This window comes from Podarcis bocagei (assembly GCF_964188305.1).
Source record: "Podarcis bocagei genome assembly, chromosome: 4".
In the NCBI taxonomy this organism is placed as follows: Eukaryota; Metazoa; Chordata; class Lepidosauria; order Squamata; family Lacertidae; genus Podarcis; species Podarcis bocagei.
This window is the reverse complement of record NC_138128.1, coordinates 80826843-80848090: the sequence shown is the minus strand read 5'-3', so window position 1 is coordinate 80848090 and position 21248 is coordinate 80826843. Positions and strand designations below refer to the sequence as shown.

The window sequence follows — 21248 nt, the reverse complement described above, 5'->3', positions numbered from 1 at the left end:
AGCTGCTCCTGCTGTAGAGAACACTTTTGAAAGCTATCAACTGCAGTCCGAAGGGACCCAGACACAATAAAGGTTTCTTATTCTGAAATCCCTCTCCCCAACCCCAACTAGCAAAACCAGAATAAATTAAAAAAGCAAAAATTCCACAATAAGTTATAGGAAATATATATATATGTACTTTTGTTTAATTTGCACATATTTCAGTTGTACTGTTCAGTTTCTTCAGCTGCATAGTTTGAATAGTTTGGCCATAGAACTTTAATTATTTTTGCATGGAATAGTAGGCAGGAGATAGGTCTGTGGCATTGCTCATAAAAAACGTATGTCAATTTTTTAAAAAAATGAACACACCAAAAGCCAAATGTGGAGAAAAATGTTCATCGGGTTTATTATTTTCCTTTACAAAAGAAATCATGTAAATGTAGCATACTGATTTTTCACCGCCCCAATCCAAAAATAACAAACGCACAACCTGCAAGTTTAAAGAACGATATACTTCAGCTTTTTATAAATTATTATATACAGCCATGGGTGACTATAATTGCATGTTTTGTCACTGCAGAATTTAGAGAGAGATTGGTCAAGAGAGAAAAGCACTCTATTACACAGCTGTTTGTGATGGCACATTCCCATCTAATGGATCATTGGCCCATCAGCTCTCTCAGTATTCAAGATTGCAGCACCAGGAAGTTCTCTCTTGCTAAAAATAGAGAGTATACCACATAGTTGAGAAGGAAGATACTGAATAGCTGTGAAAGAAATTAAGATAAAGGGGAAATATTGAATCGACCCGGAATTATGCCTTTTGGCTTTGATGCAGCATCCTGGACAGTTTAGTTTTCTCTTTAATTAGGAAGCTGTTGGGACCATACGGCTCTTATTAACCTATTCACCCTGTGCTAGTTTGTTTCAAAGCTGGAGAGAAAAGTCAATGCAGCATTATGCTGCAATCAGCATTAAGCAGCAAGGTTTCCTTAATGCTGCTTTTCCATTAGCCAACAGAGAACTGGTTTTGGCAACGTTTCTACCAATGTCCCTCCTGTGAATTTTTATTTCCTTCCTTTTTTTTAGAGCACGTTCCCCTGAAGGGCAAAATCAAGCAATAGGTTTTTTTTTTTCCAGTGTCCCACTGAAATGATGAGTTGTGAACTGTGGCCACACACAACTCCCATTTGGGGCTGTCTTGGAGATGTTTCCTTCGGCTTGTGCATCTACCAAAGCAAAGTTTCAACGATATTGTCCATACTTAGGAAGGCATGCCTTACAGGGTTGTATATTATATAACTGAAATCCTAGTATAATAATCTAGGTTTCACTGTACATTAAATAACATATAGATATATTTATCCGTCAGAATTGCAGGAATATCAGAAAACTGCAACAAAGAAACTGGTGCAATTTAAAACCATTTTAAAAAGCTGTTTCATCCTTTCATAAATATATGGCCCTTTCTATAGTTTTATCCCCCCCCCCTTCTTCTTCTAAATAATATAAATCCCTTAACCATCTCTTACTTTTGATCCTGTCTTTTTTGTAACCTGGATCCATCATGCTACTTTCCGTCTGCTGCTCATGCTTTGCCTCATCCTGCCTCCATCAAAAGGGACGCAATCTCGGGATACACTTGCCATTATTGTTTCTAGGGCAGCTTTGCTTACAGCAAGTCCTACTCAGAGTAGACCCACTGAAATTAATGGACCCAAGTTAATCATGTCCATTCACTTAAATGGATCTACTCTGAGAGTAGGCCTAGCACTGGATCCAACCCAATGTCTTTAAAATTATTAGTGGGGTGTTAAGGGTGGTTTGTTTATGAAACTATATGTCCAATAGAACAGATCATTACAAGGCTTCTCCCACCGCCTCTCATAAATTATACTACCAAAGGGTGTGCTAAGAAACTGGTTTATATAGGAAATCTCTTTCTATTATATATGAGCATCTCTATAAAAAATGGAAAGAAAGGGTAGGCAAGTACAAATCTGCTGCTTTCAAATAAGCCCATAAAGAAAAGAGATCAAAAACTCAACCTTGAACCGAGGGGGAGGGGGGAGATAAATATGTTTACCAAACATTTCGTTCTATTATGCAATGATTAGGATTTACATTCTACACTGGAAAGAAAATTGGTTTCTTTCCAAGATTGGTCTTCAGATATAATGCATAAAACAATAATTATATACATGGATATATTAAGCTACTCTGTATGTTACATCCAGCAATTCAATTAATATCCTACATGGAGAAGACAAGAAGGGATATTCATCTTGAAAATTTAATTTTTAGTCATCAAAACATAATCCTCTTTCATCATCAGTGGAATCTGCATAGGACTCTACTGCACTGTATATGAAAGGGTAGAGTTTGATCTCTGGTCTTGGAGTAGAGCAGCACCTGCATTCCTCATTGTAATATCTGAGCAACAGCCTGTAGACATCCCCTGGAAAATGAAAAACAAAGCAAAACAAAATCAAAAGTTATTCATTTTGAAACAGCCAGTTTTTAACAGCCTGCTCACAAACGATTGAATTGTAAACACCACAGCTCAATTTCTTCATTTCCCAAAAATCTTTTCCTTGATTTAGGTCAGTAGTATAATAGCGACCATGACCCTGCCTTGTTTATCATCACACGTTCTTCCAAAGAGTCAGTTGATGCTTACCAACAGTTTGTCCTCTCTCGATTAGGAAAGTGTGCATGCTGTAAATGTCTCTCATCAACTCAGCATCTCCAAAGGTAAAATAAACAATGTCTCGCCCAGCCTCTGCAGCTGCCAAGATTTGTATTAAGGCTGAAATAAATTGATACAAGAGAAACAGGTGAATACAGAATGAAGGAGTTCACTGGTGTCAATAGTGGAAAAGTCTTGGAGGGGGTGGTTGGACCCTCAGAAGGAATGGGAGGAACTCAGGGGGCTGGATCAGGATGACCCCGGGGAGTTACAAGTGGTGGTGGGGTGGTGGATTCTCAGCCCCATTTTGTGCCTGATCCTAAGGGGGGTCCTAAGGAGTGGGAGAGGGGACGGAGATCCACGCTCTGTAGATGGGTCACACAACTTGACAGAACTGTCGCCAGTTACTTTCCTGCCAGAAAAGCCCACTCCAGCTTCTGCAGCCAAGGAGCTGGCTCTGGCATCGTCCCCAGCTGCACAGGAGCCTCCCGACTTCAGGATAGATGATGGAGAGTACATCTGATGCTGAGCTTGCACCCACCTGCCTCTGTCACTTAGGGCATAGAGATGCCAGGGCACGCAGACCTCACCTAGCCAGCCCACTAGGACTGCCCATTTGCTTGCACAGTCCTGAGACCCACAGCCACTTGCTGTGTTAAATACTGTGCCCATTCCATCCTTCAAAAGTAAGTTGGAGGGCATTGCACTTATTGGTTCAACAACTTAACTCAAGGTTAGTCATGCCTTTGCTCTCTCATGCAACCACTGTTCCTAGAATTCAGTGACCTCATTTATGTACTGCTCTAATCTAAAAATTAAGGACTGGAATTATGAATTCCAGTTTGTCATCAGAAAAGGAGAGCTTGGGCAACTATGGAACACCAAACAATCCTATTTTAACAGTGCAATTTTCCTAAATGATACAAACACTTGTTAAACTTGTTAAGGAGGTGCTTTGAGTAGAGTTTACTAATCACACTTAATAAGCTAAGTGTTTGCTTATCACAGAGTCAACGTGGCATTAGCATTTTTGCACCGCGAAGACCAATCAGCCAATGAATGCAAAGGCTGTCAAATTTGTGTACTTGCACCGCAAAACAGACTCATCCCACACTCGTCACACATCATGCAAAAGGCAAGTTTTCCTACTGGGAAGTTTACTACTAGTGCAGCAGGACACAATTTTAAAGACTGTCCAGGCATTATAAAACCAAGCAGCTTGTTTAAGAGTCCAGGGGTTGCCAACATTTTTGAGCCAGCGAACATGTTTGGAATGGTTGCCCATCCTAAAATGGCTGCCATGTCCAAGGGAGCGGAAGTAGAGGCAGAACCACAAAATGGTGTGGCCATATCCCCCCAATCAGCTACCTTGCCAGCCACTGCCACACTCGAGAAGCTCTTTGCTCAGCTCCTCTGTTCAGAATGGACAAGGGGATGAGTGTCCAGTCTTGGTATCCAGTGAAATGGGGAAAAGTTTAAGGGCGTGTGTGTTCAACGTAGGAAAAGCTGAGCAAGTGCAAACTGGAACGCAGCAGGAAGAACAGTCTCTTGTGAATTGTGGATTTCTGAGGGAATATTGACTGAGATCTTTTGCAAGCGCTGCAGAAGGCACATGTGGGTATATAATTATTATTATTTATACCCCGCCCATCTGGCTGGGCTTCCCTACTTGGGTACCACACTTGTGATCCCCACAGTATGGGAATGAAGAACAGGAGCTAAGTTGTCATCATGCTTTTTCCTAGTACAATATACTGCCTCCTCTGAGTAGGGAAGAATGAGCAAACTCAAAATTAAAGCAACAACAAAATTAAACCTCCCATCTTCCTGCAGCAATGTAACTCCTTAACAAAGCTCATTAATTTAGGCTTTGACCATATTAAAGTAAAGTGGCATAAAGATAAGAGGACTGGTATTGCCCCTAATGCCATGAGATAAACAGTGCAATAGTTGCAGAATTTCTATATTTCTAGCTTTATTCACTACTACACCATCATACTATCCCTGATATATACCCTGACCTTGAACAAAAAAATACATTACATTGGCCTTTATTTCCCTAGCTTCATGGAATAATTTATGAAAGAAAATGTCACTTTGCATGCTTTAATTACTCAGAATTTCAGCTAATGTTGGCAATGCTTCAACTGGAAGACATATGAAATAACTGGTGGACAAGGAATTGCTATAGTGTGTTCAATTTCTGCACATTTTCCTGTGGTACAATGGCTGTATTTATAGGTGAATTTTATCTGCTTTCTAATTACTAAGAAAAAGAAAAAGTGGCAGACTTTATTTGGGGAGTGATTTTTATATTGCCATTATTACTGTTAATCCAAGCAATCATGTTAGCAGATGCTAACATTTCAGTCTTCCATCAATTCTGTGTACCGTATTTTCCCATGTATAAGACAATGCTTTTTGCTTTTTTTAAAAAGGCAAAAATTGGGTGTCGTCTTATACACGGATAGTGAGTGCAGAGGGGGGACGTGCGATTAATGGCAGCAGGAGATTGGCAGCAGTGATTGGACAGGTGATTGGTGGCTGTGGCAAGGCCTGCTGGCGATTGGCTGTGGCTGCAGCAATTGGGCAGGCAATTGGTGGCTGTGGCGAGGCGGGCAGGCGACTGGCGGCTATGGCAAGTGGGCGGCGAGGTGAGCGATCAGCAGTGGCTGTGGCAAGCGATCAACAGTGGCGGGCAGGCGAGTGAGCGATTGGTGGAAGTGACACCCCCCCCAAAGCTAAACAACTTAATTTCTTAATTTTGGGTTTAAAAAAATAGGGGTCGTCTTATACAAGGGGGCGTCTTATACACAGACAAATACAGTAAACAAAGCCAGTTCGACAAGTTTAGGTTAGCTAGAGCTCCAGGATTTGTGAATATTTTTTCTGTATAACACGTCATCTCAGTCACAGAATAGAATGATTCTCTGTTTGTCCCTAAGCCTTCAAGTGCCTGTAAAAGGTAAGGGTTCTAACAGCTACTGCATGCACTTATGGCTTTAACATCCCCCTTCCAAACTTCCCTTTGCCCCCAAAGTGCACCACTGCCAGTCATCCAGGGAATAAATGTTACATTTGCATTTTAGCTTTGCGATTGTTTGTTACTTTGCAAATTTCTCAGAGGTTTGGGTTTTGTAAATTTTAGATTTAAGCAGTTACAAACTGGGTAAATAAAAACACCTCACATTTTCTGGCACAAAACAAGGAAGCTGATTTCAGAAATTTTCCCTTCTTGCCCACCCTGCTCTCAGGTACTCTGCTACATGTGATTCTAGTTACACGTAATTCGTTACAATATTTCTAACCTTTACCTTTCAATCTTGAATCGCCTCCAAAAGCACCACAGCCCCAGTTTCCAGTAGCCACTGCAGAAAGGTGATGTGGTGGAATACCAGGTCGAGAGAAACCACAGTAAGCCTGAAGAAAGAAAAATAGCTCATAGCACTTTGCCATTGGGATTTCTCAGGTGTTATTCTATTGACACCACAAAGAACTGTATTTAGTGAATCACTGCAATAAAGATTGTGCATGAAATCAAAATTCTGCGTGTGTATTTCGTTTACGTTTCTTTCATGCTATCTAAACCTACCTAGCCCCTATGGCTCTTCTTCCATCCATTCCCAAACTTTCCTGAATCTTAGGGGGGGGAAATACTTAAAACCAGCCTTCGGTAAATTCAACCCATTCAGAATATATTGTTTTGACTGAAGCGATTAAATTTCCTTGGCAATTTCAGTTCCTTTGGTGATGAATGTGCACAACCTTGTATGGTCTGGGTCTGAAAATCCCAAGGAAAGCACTTTCTTTTTCATGGAAGGTGTCTGCTTTTCTTGGCTTCTTTGAATGCATCTTCTCTGCCCCTTCCCCTAGAAGGGTAAGTGTAGTGGTTAGAGTATTGGGCTAGGACCCAGGAGGCCAGGGTACAAATCCTCACTCGGCCATGAAGGGTGACCTTGGGCCAGCCATTGCCTCTCAGCCTAACCTACCTCACAGGGTTGCTATGGGTATTAAATGAGGCCTGGGAGACCCATGTACAGTGGTACCTCGAGTTACAGATGCTTCAGGTTACAGACGCTTCAGGTTACAGACTCCACTAACCCAGAAATAGTACCTCGGGTTAAGAACTTTGCTTCAGGATGAGAACAGAAATCGCACGGCGGTGGTGCAGCGGCAGCTGGAGGCCCCATTAGCTAAAGTTGTACCTCAGAACAGTTTCAGATTAAGAACGGACCTCCGGAACGAATTAAGTTCTTAACCCGAGGTACCACTGTATGCCACTTTGAGAAAAAGGTGGGATATCAACACAACAAACAGACAATAATTAAAAATTAAAGTGGGAAGAGAGCTGACACCCTCTTAGTCTTGGAAGGGAGAAGCTCAGCCTGTCACTTTCCTAGTTGCCCAGCCACCCAGATCACTCACAGGTTAAGGCATGTTTATGCTGATGCAAAGTTGTTGCAAAGAACTAGTATCACAGCTTGCCAGCCTCTCCTAGGTGGGTGGGTTTTCTTCGTCTCACAAGCTGGCAGGTGGAGATAAATGCATATGATGCTTTAAAAAGAAAAATGGCAGAAAAGAAGAAAAAATAACCTGGAAAGGCACTGAGAGTGGCGCCCCCCGCCCACCCCCCTCTCCTGTTCTCTGAAGCGAAGAAGCTGTAGACCAAACTGCTATACTGAGACTGTGGCTTAACAGGGAAAATCAAGTGAATTGGTCAAGCCAGGTTTGTGTGGGGGGATACAATGGAGGGAGTCAGGGACAAGGCAGCCACTGGCACTGCCCAAGATTCCTGACAATGGTTAAGCAAAAATTTGTTCAAATACACCTCACAAACAACCTGAAATTAACACATGACAGATGGAATTGCAAGCACCTATAAGCAACCAGCATCCTCAAAGAAACATGCCTTGAGATTCTTAGTCTACAGTGTAACATAGTTTACATATTCCTCATAAATCTGTGTTTGATTTAGTTAATGAAATGCAAAATGTCGCTCAGCAGTTGCTTCAAGTATGATCCACCACTTTAAAATCACCCCTATTCAAAGAGGAAGAATTGTGTACAGCATGAAAATGTATAAAATCTATCCTAATATATAACTTGTATCTTTCCTATCAACATGATGGAATGCATCAAGTCTGATGTCAGATGCTTAGAGCAGGTGATTTAGTTTTCCAATTAAGATGTCAGTAGAAGTTTACTAATTTTATAGGCTACTATCTATTGCAGTAGCCTATTTTATTCCTATCCGTGATAGTGCCTATTGCTACTTTTAATATGAAATACTAGTTTTACTCTCTTATTTAAAAAGTAAAATAAGTCTTAATTATGCTAGGCATTTTTGAAACCATAATCTTAAAGGGTATGGATCTTTCTTAGATGGAAAATATTAATTATTAAGAAATGCCTGTCATGTTAAATTGAACATGCTTAAGCATATATGGCTGTGTCATATCGAAACCCCTCAAGATTATTGACAAATTCATATGCTAGCAATGAAGATATATTACAAAGGGTAAAAATAGCTTATGTATTTGTATTTTTGCTGCTTTAGACAAACTACTGTGGCTAGCAAGTGGAACCAATGCCATAGTGTAATATTTTGCAGGGATTTAATATTTTGTTGCATGCTATTAAAAACTGTGTAAGGTGATTTAAGAAAAAATATATATCTAGAAATGGCTTTAAAGATTTATTATTTATTTAAAAGACATTTTAATGTGATGCTACCACAGTGGATTCAGGCAAACTGTTTTAACCAGACAAGAAAGCACTTCTGCAGTCATTTAGTGTTGGATTCTGGTGGGATCACTTTGTCTAAATTTCACTGCCACCTCAAATTTGGCAAGTTACACCTCTGGAGTTGGGTTAAAATGTCTTCAAGTCCCACAAGAGAAGCACATCCTAACTGTAGGTCACACAAGTAGCGCTTCCCATAATTTCCAAACACCCCAAGCCTTTATGTTGGTCTTAAAAAAGTATTTCACAAAAGAAAAGTGAGCACAATAGGTGAAAAAATGAAGAGGAGAGGCACATATGGCTAAAATTAGTGAGCACCATACTGCTACTTTTTAAATAGAATTTATTTTTTAAATTAGGAAACTATCTAGGAGTTGACCCATCACAACAACACATAGCATAAGGAATCAGTAAGGATGACTGCTTTGCAACCATTTCTGTGGATATTTGGATAAAGCTCCAAGAATGCAACTACTGAGTTCATTTTTTTCAAAATGAAAGGAGGTATTTCAAGAGAGAACCACTTACCAACTTGATTTAACCTGGCAAGGTTCGATTTTAATCTTACTGTTGAAAATATGAATAACGCCTTGTGTGAACTGACACTGCAATTAAGCAGGAAGTCTCCCTTCAAGGAGTTGTTGACACTGCAAAAATTATTGGACAGCACAACTCAAACACTAATGAAATGGCTGCAAATAAATGATGGGCTTAAGGCTGCAGGATGGATTAAGGAGTTACTGGCCTTGTTGAGCTCTCTTCTAATTTTCTCAGGAGCAAACTGATCAAGGAAACGTCTGAAATGAAATGCATCTATGGCTACAATTTCTGTGCAGCGCCTCTGCCATTCATCCCTGCATTGGAACGAAGGGGGGGTGGAGGAGAAGGGAGAGAGAAAAAAGGGCAGTAAAATTAACTGTGCGATAATACTGCTCATATAAACAAGACTGAAAATGAGTTCATCTCTCCAAGGCTTTACCAGTGGTGAAAAAGCACAGAAATAATGTCAAGGAAAAGCAATGCTGTAATAGATCATAGGTGAACTCCAATCAAAGAGAGAGGGAGTGGATGTGGGAGGACACCTGAAGTTTCCCCACAGATTTAGAAATACATTAATTCTACAATGTGAATGTCAGATCCCAAATGTTAAATAATGGACATTATGTGATTTAACGACTAAGATTCCCTGGATGGCCAAGAAAAATAGCCAACATTCATTTTGTTTGCTGTACTGGTACATGTTTCAAACACAATCCTTTTCTTCTTGCCTTTCCTCAGCATAAACAGGCACTTTAAGTCTCAACTAGGTGACAGAAATTAGCAAAGCCTTTGTCCAGACACTTGGGCCTCTGTATCAAACACATGCTCCCTCCTAAGAACCCTCTTGGGTTAATCTAATCTTAGGAGCAGTGCCAGAAAGTGCCCTTCCCCCAAAAGGCGGAATTTTTGGAGAACTAACTATGAGACATCACAGAACCAGTTTCAGTGGGAGTTAAGACTTCTTTGCAAGTAGCAAGATCAAATATTCTTTGTTAAGACTGAAGCCAGAAACAGTGTTACTGTAGTATATAAAAACTAAATACACCATGTAAAGGGTACTTCTTATCATGCTCTGAAGAGAGATGGGGGGACACATTCTGGAAAACATGACACTGGTATACATCCCTCTACTTGTGAGGAAAAGGTTGTTTAACTCTGAAATGCTCCAGATTTTCTCTTTAAACGTGCACCATCTCCGACTGCATGTATGTTTCCATGGTACTTTGCACTTCCAATATGCTTCAGAAGTGCCCCAAGTCTTTCCAAAGTAAAGAGGAAACATGGTTCTGAGTGGCCTGAGCGGTTTCACACACTGTGAGTCAGAGAACAAAAACTCAAGGTGTGAAGACATAGTAGAATCCCAAGCATAATTCTACCTAAGAACAAACTGGGCTTGTCTTGATAGGATCGTAGTCAAAATGGGGCAACTGAGAAAGAAGAGGGAGATGCTTGAGTCACCCCCCCTGCCCTGTAAAAAACCCAAAAAAACTTAAAGAGGGCTACCCTCCTGAAAAAAACAGCACAATGAGCACTAAACATGCTAAGTATCTATGGGATGACTACTGGAAAAGAAAAATGGAACACGCGGGGAGGGAATAGCTAGCTGCCATCCTAAACAGAAGCACTCCTTTTATAAGAGAAAATGCACTGTAACTTTTTGTTGCAGGTCCTCTGTATTGTGCAACCGTCAATTGCAGTCACGGGAAATGAGCTCGCAGCAATGTACCGCCCTGAGGATCTATTTTCAACTTTCACAATGTCAAAGCGACTCTTTTGCAAGAACATTACCTGGGTGTTTGATCTTCATGGCTCCTGGCCCACTGGTACGTTTCTGCATAGCCAGTATATTCACTATATTGCTCTGTACCTGGTGGGGGGAAAGGTCACATTTTAAAAGCCATCATCAGCTAAGATTTTCCTCTCCTCTGTAGAGTCATTCCCATTCTGAACGCCTGTTCATTTAAGGATGATGGGAAATGTCATTTGAATAAGCAAAAGCAATGTAGTTTGGATCCAGAAAAGCCAAATGCACAAATAAATCTATGCAAGAGAGCTGTCCCAGAATGTGTATCCCAACTGTTGAACAAGTTGCCAAACTTTGTTAACAACCATCTTTCTCTGTCTCTGCTAAACAAATCATTTTACTGGTATTATGGCTATATGCTGAAAAGGAAGTCTGAATGCCTTGCACATGGGAAATCAGCTTGTCAAAATCCAAAGTGAATAAAACAAGTTTGCAAAATTCTAGTGTAGCGGGGGGGGGGGGAGAGAAGGAGAAAATTGTTTGGTTAGCAGTATTGTAATTCGCTGACTGCCTTGTTGAAACTGAAGGAGGTTGTCATGCTTGATCGGTATAGAAGGCCAGGAAAGGTTGCACTGTCTTGGGGCCTGAAACTGTCTGATGAGCTTAGAATAATCATCTATCCTTTCATATAACATAGTCAGGGAAGTGAGTTTCAGTCTGATTTTAAGAACCTTCTCACAATTTCTAAGCCATGGATTAGAAAGTTCATCAAAACCAAATAGCTGTGGTACCATACATATTATTATTCACAATACACTTGGATTTAATACTGGAATATGAAACCAGACAGATGATGAATAGCAATGCCTCCACTAAAGCATATGGAAAGGAAAACCTTCTCCTTTGTTAAGATGAATCAATTCATCTTTATTTTAAAAGGCTTTAAAATAATTTTAATTGTTCTTTTCCTCCGTTACTGTTTCTGTGCCTTCTACTTGGGACTACTTTTTATGTTCACCAGAGCTACATAAGTGAGAACTGGGGAAGGGTATAAGAGGGAGGCATGAAAAAATGACAACTTTGGTGTCTTCCTCACCATTTGTGAGAAAATCTTTTTAAAGAAAACTGTAATAAATGCAACATGCCTATCAAATTGCAGTTTAGTGATATCGACCATGTTCATACGAACACAAAGTATGTTAATTTTCATTTTAGCAAGGTGTAATTACCTACAGCTGTCAGACTCATAATACATTTTCAAATTGCCTATGCAACATAACCTGTATTTAACCACTCTGAGATCTTATGATAAAGGGCAGAATATAAATAAAATAAAAATAAATGAAGGTATTAAAGCAAAACATCAGACTTCAACTATTCCCTCTGACAACTCAGTAGGTGGGAAAAGCCTCTGCTCTGTGTTTCATATTTGCTACTGTGATGATCTCAAACAGATGCTGGACAATTGCAACAAATCTAATTTCTTTCCAATCTCTCCGTCTCTTCTGCAAATTTCAGAGGCCAGTTGCATCCATTAGGCCACTGAGTCAAGATGCATCATCGAAAGACTGTAATTTATTGGACAGATAGCTGCACACAGCAGAGACTCGCCTAAGCACAGATATGGAAGTAAGCCAAGGATCAAATGAGGATGATGAAATGGCTGTTTCCATTAAGGGAGCAGAACATTGCATCACAAATATTAATTAGAAAGTACTGTAATAAAGTAAAGTGCACAAAAAACCCTGAGAAATAATGCTTCCTTTGTTTGTTTGGCTGTCCCTCAGAAATAAAAGCATCCATTTTGGATTCAGAAGCCCTAAAAACTATTTGCCTTTGCCCTCCAAACAGATTATATATTATATAAATATAACAGATTTATATATTTTTCAAGATTTAATTTAGTACATAGCAATCAACTAAGTTGCAACCTTCAGCAACAATCCATATAGCTCAAATCATGCTTAGTTGCTCTCTTCGTTTGGGAAAATAAAACAAACGGCCATAGTAAATATATACACAATCACAATTTTTGGATTCAATTGGGAACCTCTAACATCATATCTGGTACCTGGATCATATGTTTTTGCTGTTAACAGTAAAGGATCACATATATCCAAGTTGCCAGTTGTCTTTGTATTGTACTTTCCTCTAGGCTGGGTAACACTCAAGAGTTCCCATGCATCTAACCAGCTGCATCATTTGACTTATGGCTCATTTTTAACTCCCCCCCCCCCAAGGAGCTCAAAGTGGCATAAATTGTTCTCCCTGCACCCCCATTTTATCCTCAGCCTAAGATATAGTGACTAGCCTAATTTCACACACTGAGGCTAAGTAGGGATTTGAATCTGAATCTCCCCAATTCTAAAATGAGTCTAAACACATTGGCTCAGTTCCATTGAATACATATCCTAGATTGCTGTCTTTTGCCCAGTGATACGAACTGGGAGTAAGTTTCTGGAGTTGTTTGGCACCAGGTTCACATGAGGTATGTGAATATTTCTCAAGTGCGAGGCTTACAAAAACTAACCTGTGATAATTAGACATTCATTGTGATCCAGGACTTCAGTAATGAGACGAGATACAATCAGTTCTGGATTGATTAAGAAGCGAATTTCTTCTTGCACCAGTCCTGCCCCAGTGACGCCACCTCCAACAAAGCGATTAGCAAAATCAACCTGACAGGGGTATAATTTTTGTGGTTACAGCACATTCAAACACATCTCCAACAGCCACAATAATGTAAACATCTGTTATACATGCTCATTTTTCATGTTCAGGTGTGGTTCTCTTGATCTTAACCACAAAATATTTAAGCACTGCTACCATCTAGCCTGAGCCATTTTATCGTGCTCCTTTTTTGTTAGTTAGTGCTTGCTTGTTGTTTCATACTTCAGAACTCAGAATTACATGGCTACAAACATTTAAACCCTGATTTTTTGATTTTTTTTGGAAAAGTTTTTATTGTTAAAATAATTCAGCATTAATACACACATATTGCGAATATACAAGCATACAAACATACATTTCATACAATCCTTAAAAATATTCAAACATACCTACATTCAGTCCCACAGAAAATTCCTTTTCCCATCACCATCCCCAAACCCTGATTTTTTTTAAGATGACAAGTATACACAGAAAAGGTTACACCTGGCAGATTTCAATGAACTTCTTTCACTAGCATAAGGGTTATTAGCACTAGCACAAGATAACTTCCCCTCTCTCCTCCCCCATGTCATCCTCGATTCTGCTCTGGAGGGTTGGGGGACTCCGGCAGATTTAGAAAGCACATAGGACAGAAGAGGGAAATAATATTCTGTTGTGTGATGAAAAATCCTTGAACTGATGGAACCTTAGCTGTGGTGCTACACTGAATAGAACCCAATGAACTTGGGATCCAAAGGCATCTTCACACATTATAACCGTACCTTGGATTCCGAATGCCTTGGCTCCCAAACAAATCGTCTCCCAGACAACTGAAACCCAGTAGTGAATGTTCCGGTTTTCGAATGATTTTCAGAAGCCGAATGTCCACCACAGCTTCTGTGGCTTCCAACTGACTGCAGGATGCTCCTGCAGCCAATCGGAAGCCACGCCTTGGTTTGCGAATGGTTCCAGGAGTCGGATGGACTCCAGGAATGCATTTTTTTCGAGAACCAAGGAACAACTGTATATTATTTACAGGTACACAAAAACATTTTTCTATGCCTGTAAATTTTAACATGTGCACATAATAATAAATGCATGTTTTTTCCACATGATGATACACACAAAGTAGGGAAGTGGAACTGGCTGCAACCTCCTGCCACTTGGGCACACAATAGCAAACATGTAACACATGAAGTGGCCTAAGGAGATTTGTGTGTTTTATTTGCATCTCAGATGGCTGCGATTATTTGTGTTTTAAAGGACTGATGAAATATTATTTGATACACTACATCCTTGGCCATCTGCAGCCTACCCTGGGGCACATTTAAGTTCTGTAATTAAATTCTATCAGCACTTTTCAGTCTAGGGAGATCTAAGTAAATGTATGACAGAAGACACCTGAAAGGAATGAGAGCTCACATTCACAGTGAAAGGAACAAATTGCCAGATGATAACAAGCTGTACACTCTTGGCTTTTTTGTACAAAAAAACATGTGGGATACACATATAATCAGTGCCTTGTCATCTCTTTCCTCTACTTTATGAGTCCCTGGGGTCTCTGTCACTAGTCTGATTAAAGAGAAAAGTAGATCAGCCTGTTCATACAATTGGTCATTGCCAGAGGCTCTTCTCTGAGTGCCCCTGCCAAATAACACACAGTAGACATGGCTGAGGAGACAGCTTTCTTGATGGTGGTGTCCCACCTATGGAATGGTCTTCTACAAGACACTGACTCGGCATTTATGTAGCCATCCTTTCAGGACCAGGCAGAAATCTTTTTGTATTTTCCCAGGGTTTCTAAGATTTGTGGGGGTTTTTTTAGAAACGTTTGCTTGGAATTTGATCTGGTTTTAGATTGTGTCTGTTGTTTTACATTTCATGCTACTATTTTAATCTGGAGTTTTATAAATTGTCCTGATCAAAACATACCGAAAGGCAGGATATAAATTTATTAACTAACATCTGAATTGTTTAAAAAATAATGAGAGTTACAATAAAAACGCTGAAAGGCATTTGTGGTTGAACTATTGCTCAAAGTATAATGCATAAACCTCCCAATAGACCTCATTCTAATATTTAGTCTGAGTCTGGCCAAGTAGAGGGATTTGTTCTGTTTATGCAGAATCAGAAAGCTACATAGCTGAAATGGGACTGACAATAACATTGCCGAGGTGAAATTGGATGCATTCAATGCAAATTTGTACGGAACAACAAATGCATTATTAAATATTTTCCTGCCTCCAAGGCTACAGTTTTAAGTGGCTTGGGATAAAATTTAATATTGCTTTGCAGTGTTAAAACACACCTTGGTTTTAATGTATTTTCAGGCTCTTCAAGTGTAACAAAAGCTATAAAGTTATGCTTCAGAAGAAAATAATCACGACATTAGAAAATGGCCTCATGTTTCAAGAAGTATGAAAGAAAATCTGCCAGAATGGAGTGACCATCATAGGCTCCTTACCTATGTTTTTTGCTAGAACTACCCACTCCAGAGACATGGGAATGAAAAATGGATTGCCGAAGGTCTCTCTCACACACAAACGAGAAGTTAAGAACTCAAAGCCTTTGAACAATTCCCAAATTAAAATACTATAGCTTCCTCCACTGTACAACAGCTATTACCTGAGCCAAATTAGTATTTATGTCATCAACTATAATTATATGAACTGTTGTCTTATTATATTCATTCTGCATACTGTAACAGTGCTCAAAGATTATAATCAGGGTCAAACCCCATAAAATAAGGGGATGTATGAGGGCTAACAGTCTCTCTTCTCAGAACCACACTAATCTAATTCATGATAATAAGCCAGTGAACTAGATCAGTAAATGGTAGAAGAGACAATATAATGAACACAATAATGAGATCATGTAATTTTGCCAGCTACTAACAATACACAAACAACACTATGCACATTCTACTTTTTGGGAGTTTTTTTAAATTCCAAATTGTAACTTATGCTACTCCATGCGTTTTCTTAGCACTACAAAATGTATTATGGACACAATTTTTCATTAGCTCTTACAGTTGAGACTTTCCTCCCCCCCCTCCCCATGTGGCCTTCATTTGCCCTGCTCCTGATTATGTGTGTCTCAGGCACATTGTTTTTATATGCTCAAACGCCTTGCCAAAGGGCAGGAAATAGTTATTTTGTCTTGTCTGTTCTTGCTAAGTAGTGGCTGCTAACTATGTTTTTCCCCTGGAGGCTTTCTAGAGCATGCTTTGTGATGAGGATGGGAAATCTGTGGCCCTCCAGATTTCAATGAACTCTCATCAGCCCTAGCCAACACAACGAATTGTCATGGATGATGGTAGCTGTAGTACAACATCTAGAAGGCCATGAGACACCCCCCCTATATTATATGGGCATTCCCCCATGATGCACCCCAGAATTCTGCAATCCACAACTGCATTTGGAAAATGGAGTTCCCACCCTTTCTGCATTGCATAATAATTACTGATCCAAGTTTTCCTGCCCCATTTTACTCTAACAGGTCTAAAAAAAGGATGATGGTCTGTAACATTTTCCTTTTTTATTCAGAAGTGAGAAACCAAGTTTTAAGCAGGAAGACAGGAAGCAGGAGACACAAGTCCTAGAAAACATACAGAGATATGGGACACATAAGAGGTTCATTCAGATTTGTTCCAGTAGTAGATAGGTAGCTGTGTTGGTCTGCCATAGTCAAAATAAAAAAATTCCTTCCAGTAGCACCTTAAAGACCAACTAAGTTAGTTCTTGGTATGAGCTTTCGTGTGCATGCACACTTCTTCAGATACACGGTATCTGTGTATCTGAAGAAGTGTGCATGCACACGAAAGCTCATACCAAGAACTAACTTAGTTGGTCTTTAAGGTGCTACTGGAAGGAATTTTTTTATTCAAATTTGTAACAGCAGTCCAGAGTTATCTCCTAACTCTGGACTGCTGTTACAAATCTGAATGAACCTCTTATGTGTCCCATATCTCTGTATGTTTTCTGGGACTTGTGTCTCCTGCTTCCTGTCTTCCTGCTTAAAACTTGGTTTCTCACTTCTGAATAAAAAAGGAAAATGTTACAGACCATCATCCTTTTTTTAGACCTGTTAGAGTAAAATGGGGCAGGAAAACTTGGATCAGTAATTATTATGCAATGCAATGTTACTTTTAAGGATGGCCTAAATGTCAGAGAAATGCCAAAATATTATATATATTTTCTTCTCCTGGGATTTAATGCTATAACACATCTAACTATAGTGTTCAGATAGGTTTATATGTTATTTTGGAATATCATTTGTAAAATAAAGAGAGTTTTTTTAAAGAAGAAGAAGTGAAAAACAAGGATGCAAACTGGATTTAAGTAGATTTTGTTCCATTAATGGTCTACTATGGGAATGATCTTCTAGGAACTTCTCCCAGGCAAGCCTCATTACAGTGAAGGGACACACACCAGAGCACATTAATGGACTTGTGCATCTCCCTGTGATTGCAATGAGGCTTGTGCAGAAGAACAAGAACAACCCACAATTAGTTTGGTGTAAATCCTATTACTCTGGCATCCTAAGGCTGCTGAATGGGTTTTTAAGTCTAAAAGGGATAAATCAACCATTATTAACAAAACAGGTACCAGCCACCCATACCACACTTCAGAATTCAGTTCCCTCTCGGCTAAAACTACATCAAAATGCTTGTAGATATGGACAAGGCGGAATCGTTATCAATCTGTTTTAGCTGACTGGCTCTCAGACCAAAGCAATTCCACTAGCAACAGACAATGCCTCCTGAACTACTGAACTGGTCATCTGCTGGGGCACTTCCAAAATAAAGGAAACAAAAAACAAAACTGTCAGCCTGTCACTTTCATACCCTGGAACCACCCCTCTCTTGTCGCTCTTCAATCTCTGTGTGACCTGAAGAACCTGGAGCTATCCGGGTATTCCGATTGTCAATCAAAAGGTTATTCACAGAGTACACATGTGAAAAACAAGGTGAGCTGGAGACAATAGATAACGTTAAGGCTGTCAGAATAATCAATTCTGCTGTGTCTGTTATACTGCACACTAGTTTGGTACTTTCACAATCAACCTAGGGCACAGCTGAATCATTCTGCTAAAATGCCCAATAGAACAAAAGTTTTGTTAGAGCATAGCACAAGCCAATATATTATGCTGCTTTTACCTGTAGCATCCCATGCCCGTTGCTCTCAATAGTGCCTTCATATGTGACATGCAACCTGGACAGCTTTTTCTGGGTTCTGTAATAAAATACAGAAATGAGGAATGGAACAATACCTTATAGAGAGAAAATACATTTAAAAAAAACAAAAAACACAATTTTATCATGTTGCAAATTTATAAGGAAAATGTCTCCGGTCAATCAATCTGTAATTACATAGGATGGGTCGCACTTATGGTTAATGAACCAATCCTACACAATATCTGCACAGTGAGAGGAATAGAAATCCAACATTAGCAGTACCCTAAAACCATGTTGTTTGCCGCAGTTGTAAATGTTTGCACTTGGTACAGACTGTTTAGGTGGAGATGGCAGTTCCCTTTAAATGGAGCGCCATCCCTATACTGGGAGAAATTAAATAAAACTCAAAAGGGTTGCCGGGAGTGTTAGCACAACACACATCATAGCAGTTTTGTGATTAGGCCCTATGGCCTTAATAAGTTTATTCTCATTAAATACAAGCAAGCAACAAGTCCCATGAGAGAAGGGCAGTCAAACTCCATTTTGGATTCTGCATTGCTAGCATGCAAAGAATCAACAGCAGCTCTTGTTCTTTTACCATTTATATACCCAATTGAAGCTCTATAAATGCCTATTTGCTGGCACACAAAAACACCTATGGAAAGCATATCCACTGTTAACCTCAGACTGAATGCTGAGGTGAAAGATGAAAAATTGACACATATTGAGGAGAATGGAAAATCTATTTTATTTCTGCTGAAATGGAAAATTTAAAGCTTTCGGGTTTTCATTCAAAATGGCCCCATTTTGCTTATTTAAAAACAAAAAGAAGCATTGTACTATACTGCAAAAAAATTATCTTCTGTTTCCTTTTTTAATAATACTCAAACTTTTTGGTTTAATACCCATTCTTTATCTAGACAGAAATTTTTATTCTGCATAAAATGGTATTCCTGGCATATTTAATCATCCTGTAGTGCAATTAAACAGACAAGTTTAAATTAAGCTGCATTAGTCATATCTAGCTATTGATTTACTGCTCCTAAAAACCTTTATTTTGGCCCCTACTTGAACAAGATCCAAATGCTAACAGAAGAAATTAATAGGCTTCATAAAGCCATTTCTGTACAAAACTTGAGTGCATTGGCATTAATGCAAAGTTACATTAGTCATTTCCAGAAGAAACAAAAATTTAAAAAGCAGCTTTCTCACTGTGAAAGCATTTTACTGCTTAGCCTCACTCAGCTTAATGGGAAGCATGTGATCATTTATTAGCATACAGTTAAAGTCATTTAGAAAATAGCACTGAGACAGATCAATCTAATCTTTAGAATGTACAAATATGGCCTTAGACCCTAAAGTGTTCTTCTGCTGATGGATGGGTGGGCAGTTCCTTCTTCCTGCTGCAGCCCCCTCTGCCACGTAGCATCCTGTTACAGTCGTACCTTGGTTTTCGAGCAGAATGCGTTCCGGAAGTCCATTTGACTTGCGAAACGTTCGGAAACCAAGGCACAGCTTCCAATTAGCTCCCAATTGCGCAGGCACACCGGAAACAATAGTGGAAGCCGCATCAGATGTTCGGCTTCCAAAAGAATGTTCAAAAACCAGAACACTCACTCTGTTCGACAACCAAGGTACGACTATATTAGGTTTGTTTCCTTCCAACATGAGCCAAGAGGAGCAAAGTAGGTACAAGTTGCTTGTGTTTTGTAAACAATCGTTTATGACCTACTGCAAGGTGCAAACATGGTTGAAACAGAAAGTTACAGAGAACTTGAGATATAATAATAACAGTAACAACAAACAACAACAACTTTATTTTATATCCCAAAGCCATTTTCTACTCTGTGAAACTGACATGGATCAGTCATTTGCACAAGATGCTTATACAACCAACCTGGGTTTCCTGACAATCCCCACCCCCACCCCCCAATCCCAGGATGTCAGGCAAAAGAAAAAAGCTGAAACATTACTGGGATTTAGGTAGAACTGCTCTAATCAAAATGAAACTATTTTAAGAGATATTTTACCCTACCTTTCCCAATCTGGAAATTCCTGTAGACACTGTCTTGTAAATGTCACCAGCCCAGTGGGTTCTACAAGAAAACAAACCCAAGCAAGTATATAAAAATGTAGCACTTCATTTCATTTGGAAGATAAATCTACAAAGGATGTACCTCTGGCACAGAAATGTTGCTAGAGAAACAATATGTTGAATATTTGTTTTTTGTCCAAATAATTTTTATTGGCTTTCGTGTAAATACAAGAACAACATATAACTAGTTGATTGCCTATATTAAGATGTTCATTCCTTGAAAGGGAGTACTGATGTTTTGATTTTTAAATTCCAAGTGAACAGAGTAGTGCAATCAAATAATAGATCAACAACAAATAATGAACAGAAAATAGAAAACGAATGGTGGTTGTAAACTATTTATATTACCCATCTTACCTCTCAATTCATATTCTTTTGAATTTAAAACTACTAGAGGAGGTGTGTTCTCCACACTTTTTTTTGCTTAATTTTAAACTCTGTGTACCTTTATCTTGAGAGTGATTTTGAGGGACAGAAACCTATGAAGTGGTCTCTGGTAAAATAGAAAAACACATTTTATTTATGTAACCTTCCTAGGAAGGGAAAGCTACATCCTTCTGATTTAGGAGCATTAACCTGATCCTAGGTACCTTTTCTCAATGAAGGAGAATGTACTGCAGCATATGTAAGC

General features: G+C 39.4%; 1 protein-coding gene and 1 long non-coding RNA gene across 2 annotated transcripts in view; one reads left to right on the top strand and one right to left on the bottom strand.

Moving 5' to 3' along the window:
- Window positions 1–364: 364 nt before the first annotated feature.
- The window catches only part of PARG (poly(ADP-ribose) glycohydrolase), a 69528-nt gene continuing 48644 nt past the window's right edge, over window positions 365–21248 (bottom strand). Inside the window, exons 11-18 of the mRNA XM_081190837.1 lie at window positions 20558–20618; window positions 18505–18580; window positions 13228–13375; window positions 10742–10820; window positions 9159–9267; window positions 5986–6091; window positions 2663–2791; window positions 365–2440 (exon numbers count right to left, since the gene is read on the bottom strand). Of these exons, the coding sequence (XP_081046963.1) occupies window positions 2283–2440; window positions 2663–2791; window positions 5986–6091; window positions 9159–9267; window positions 10742–10820; window positions 13228–13375; window positions 18505–18580; window positions 20558–20618 (866 nt within the window). The 3' untranslated portion in view covers window positions 365–2282. The remainder of the gene's footprint in view (window positions 2441–2662; window positions 2792–5985; window positions 6092–9158; window positions 9268–10741; window positions 10821–13227; window positions 13376–18504; window positions 18581–20557; window positions 20619–21248) is intronic.
- LOC308585369 lies at window positions 10829–15165 on the top strand. The gene is made up of 2 exons (XR_014007339.1): window positions 10829–12326; window positions 13822–15165. It is a non-coding gene; the product is annotated as an uncharacterized lncRNA (long non-coding RNA).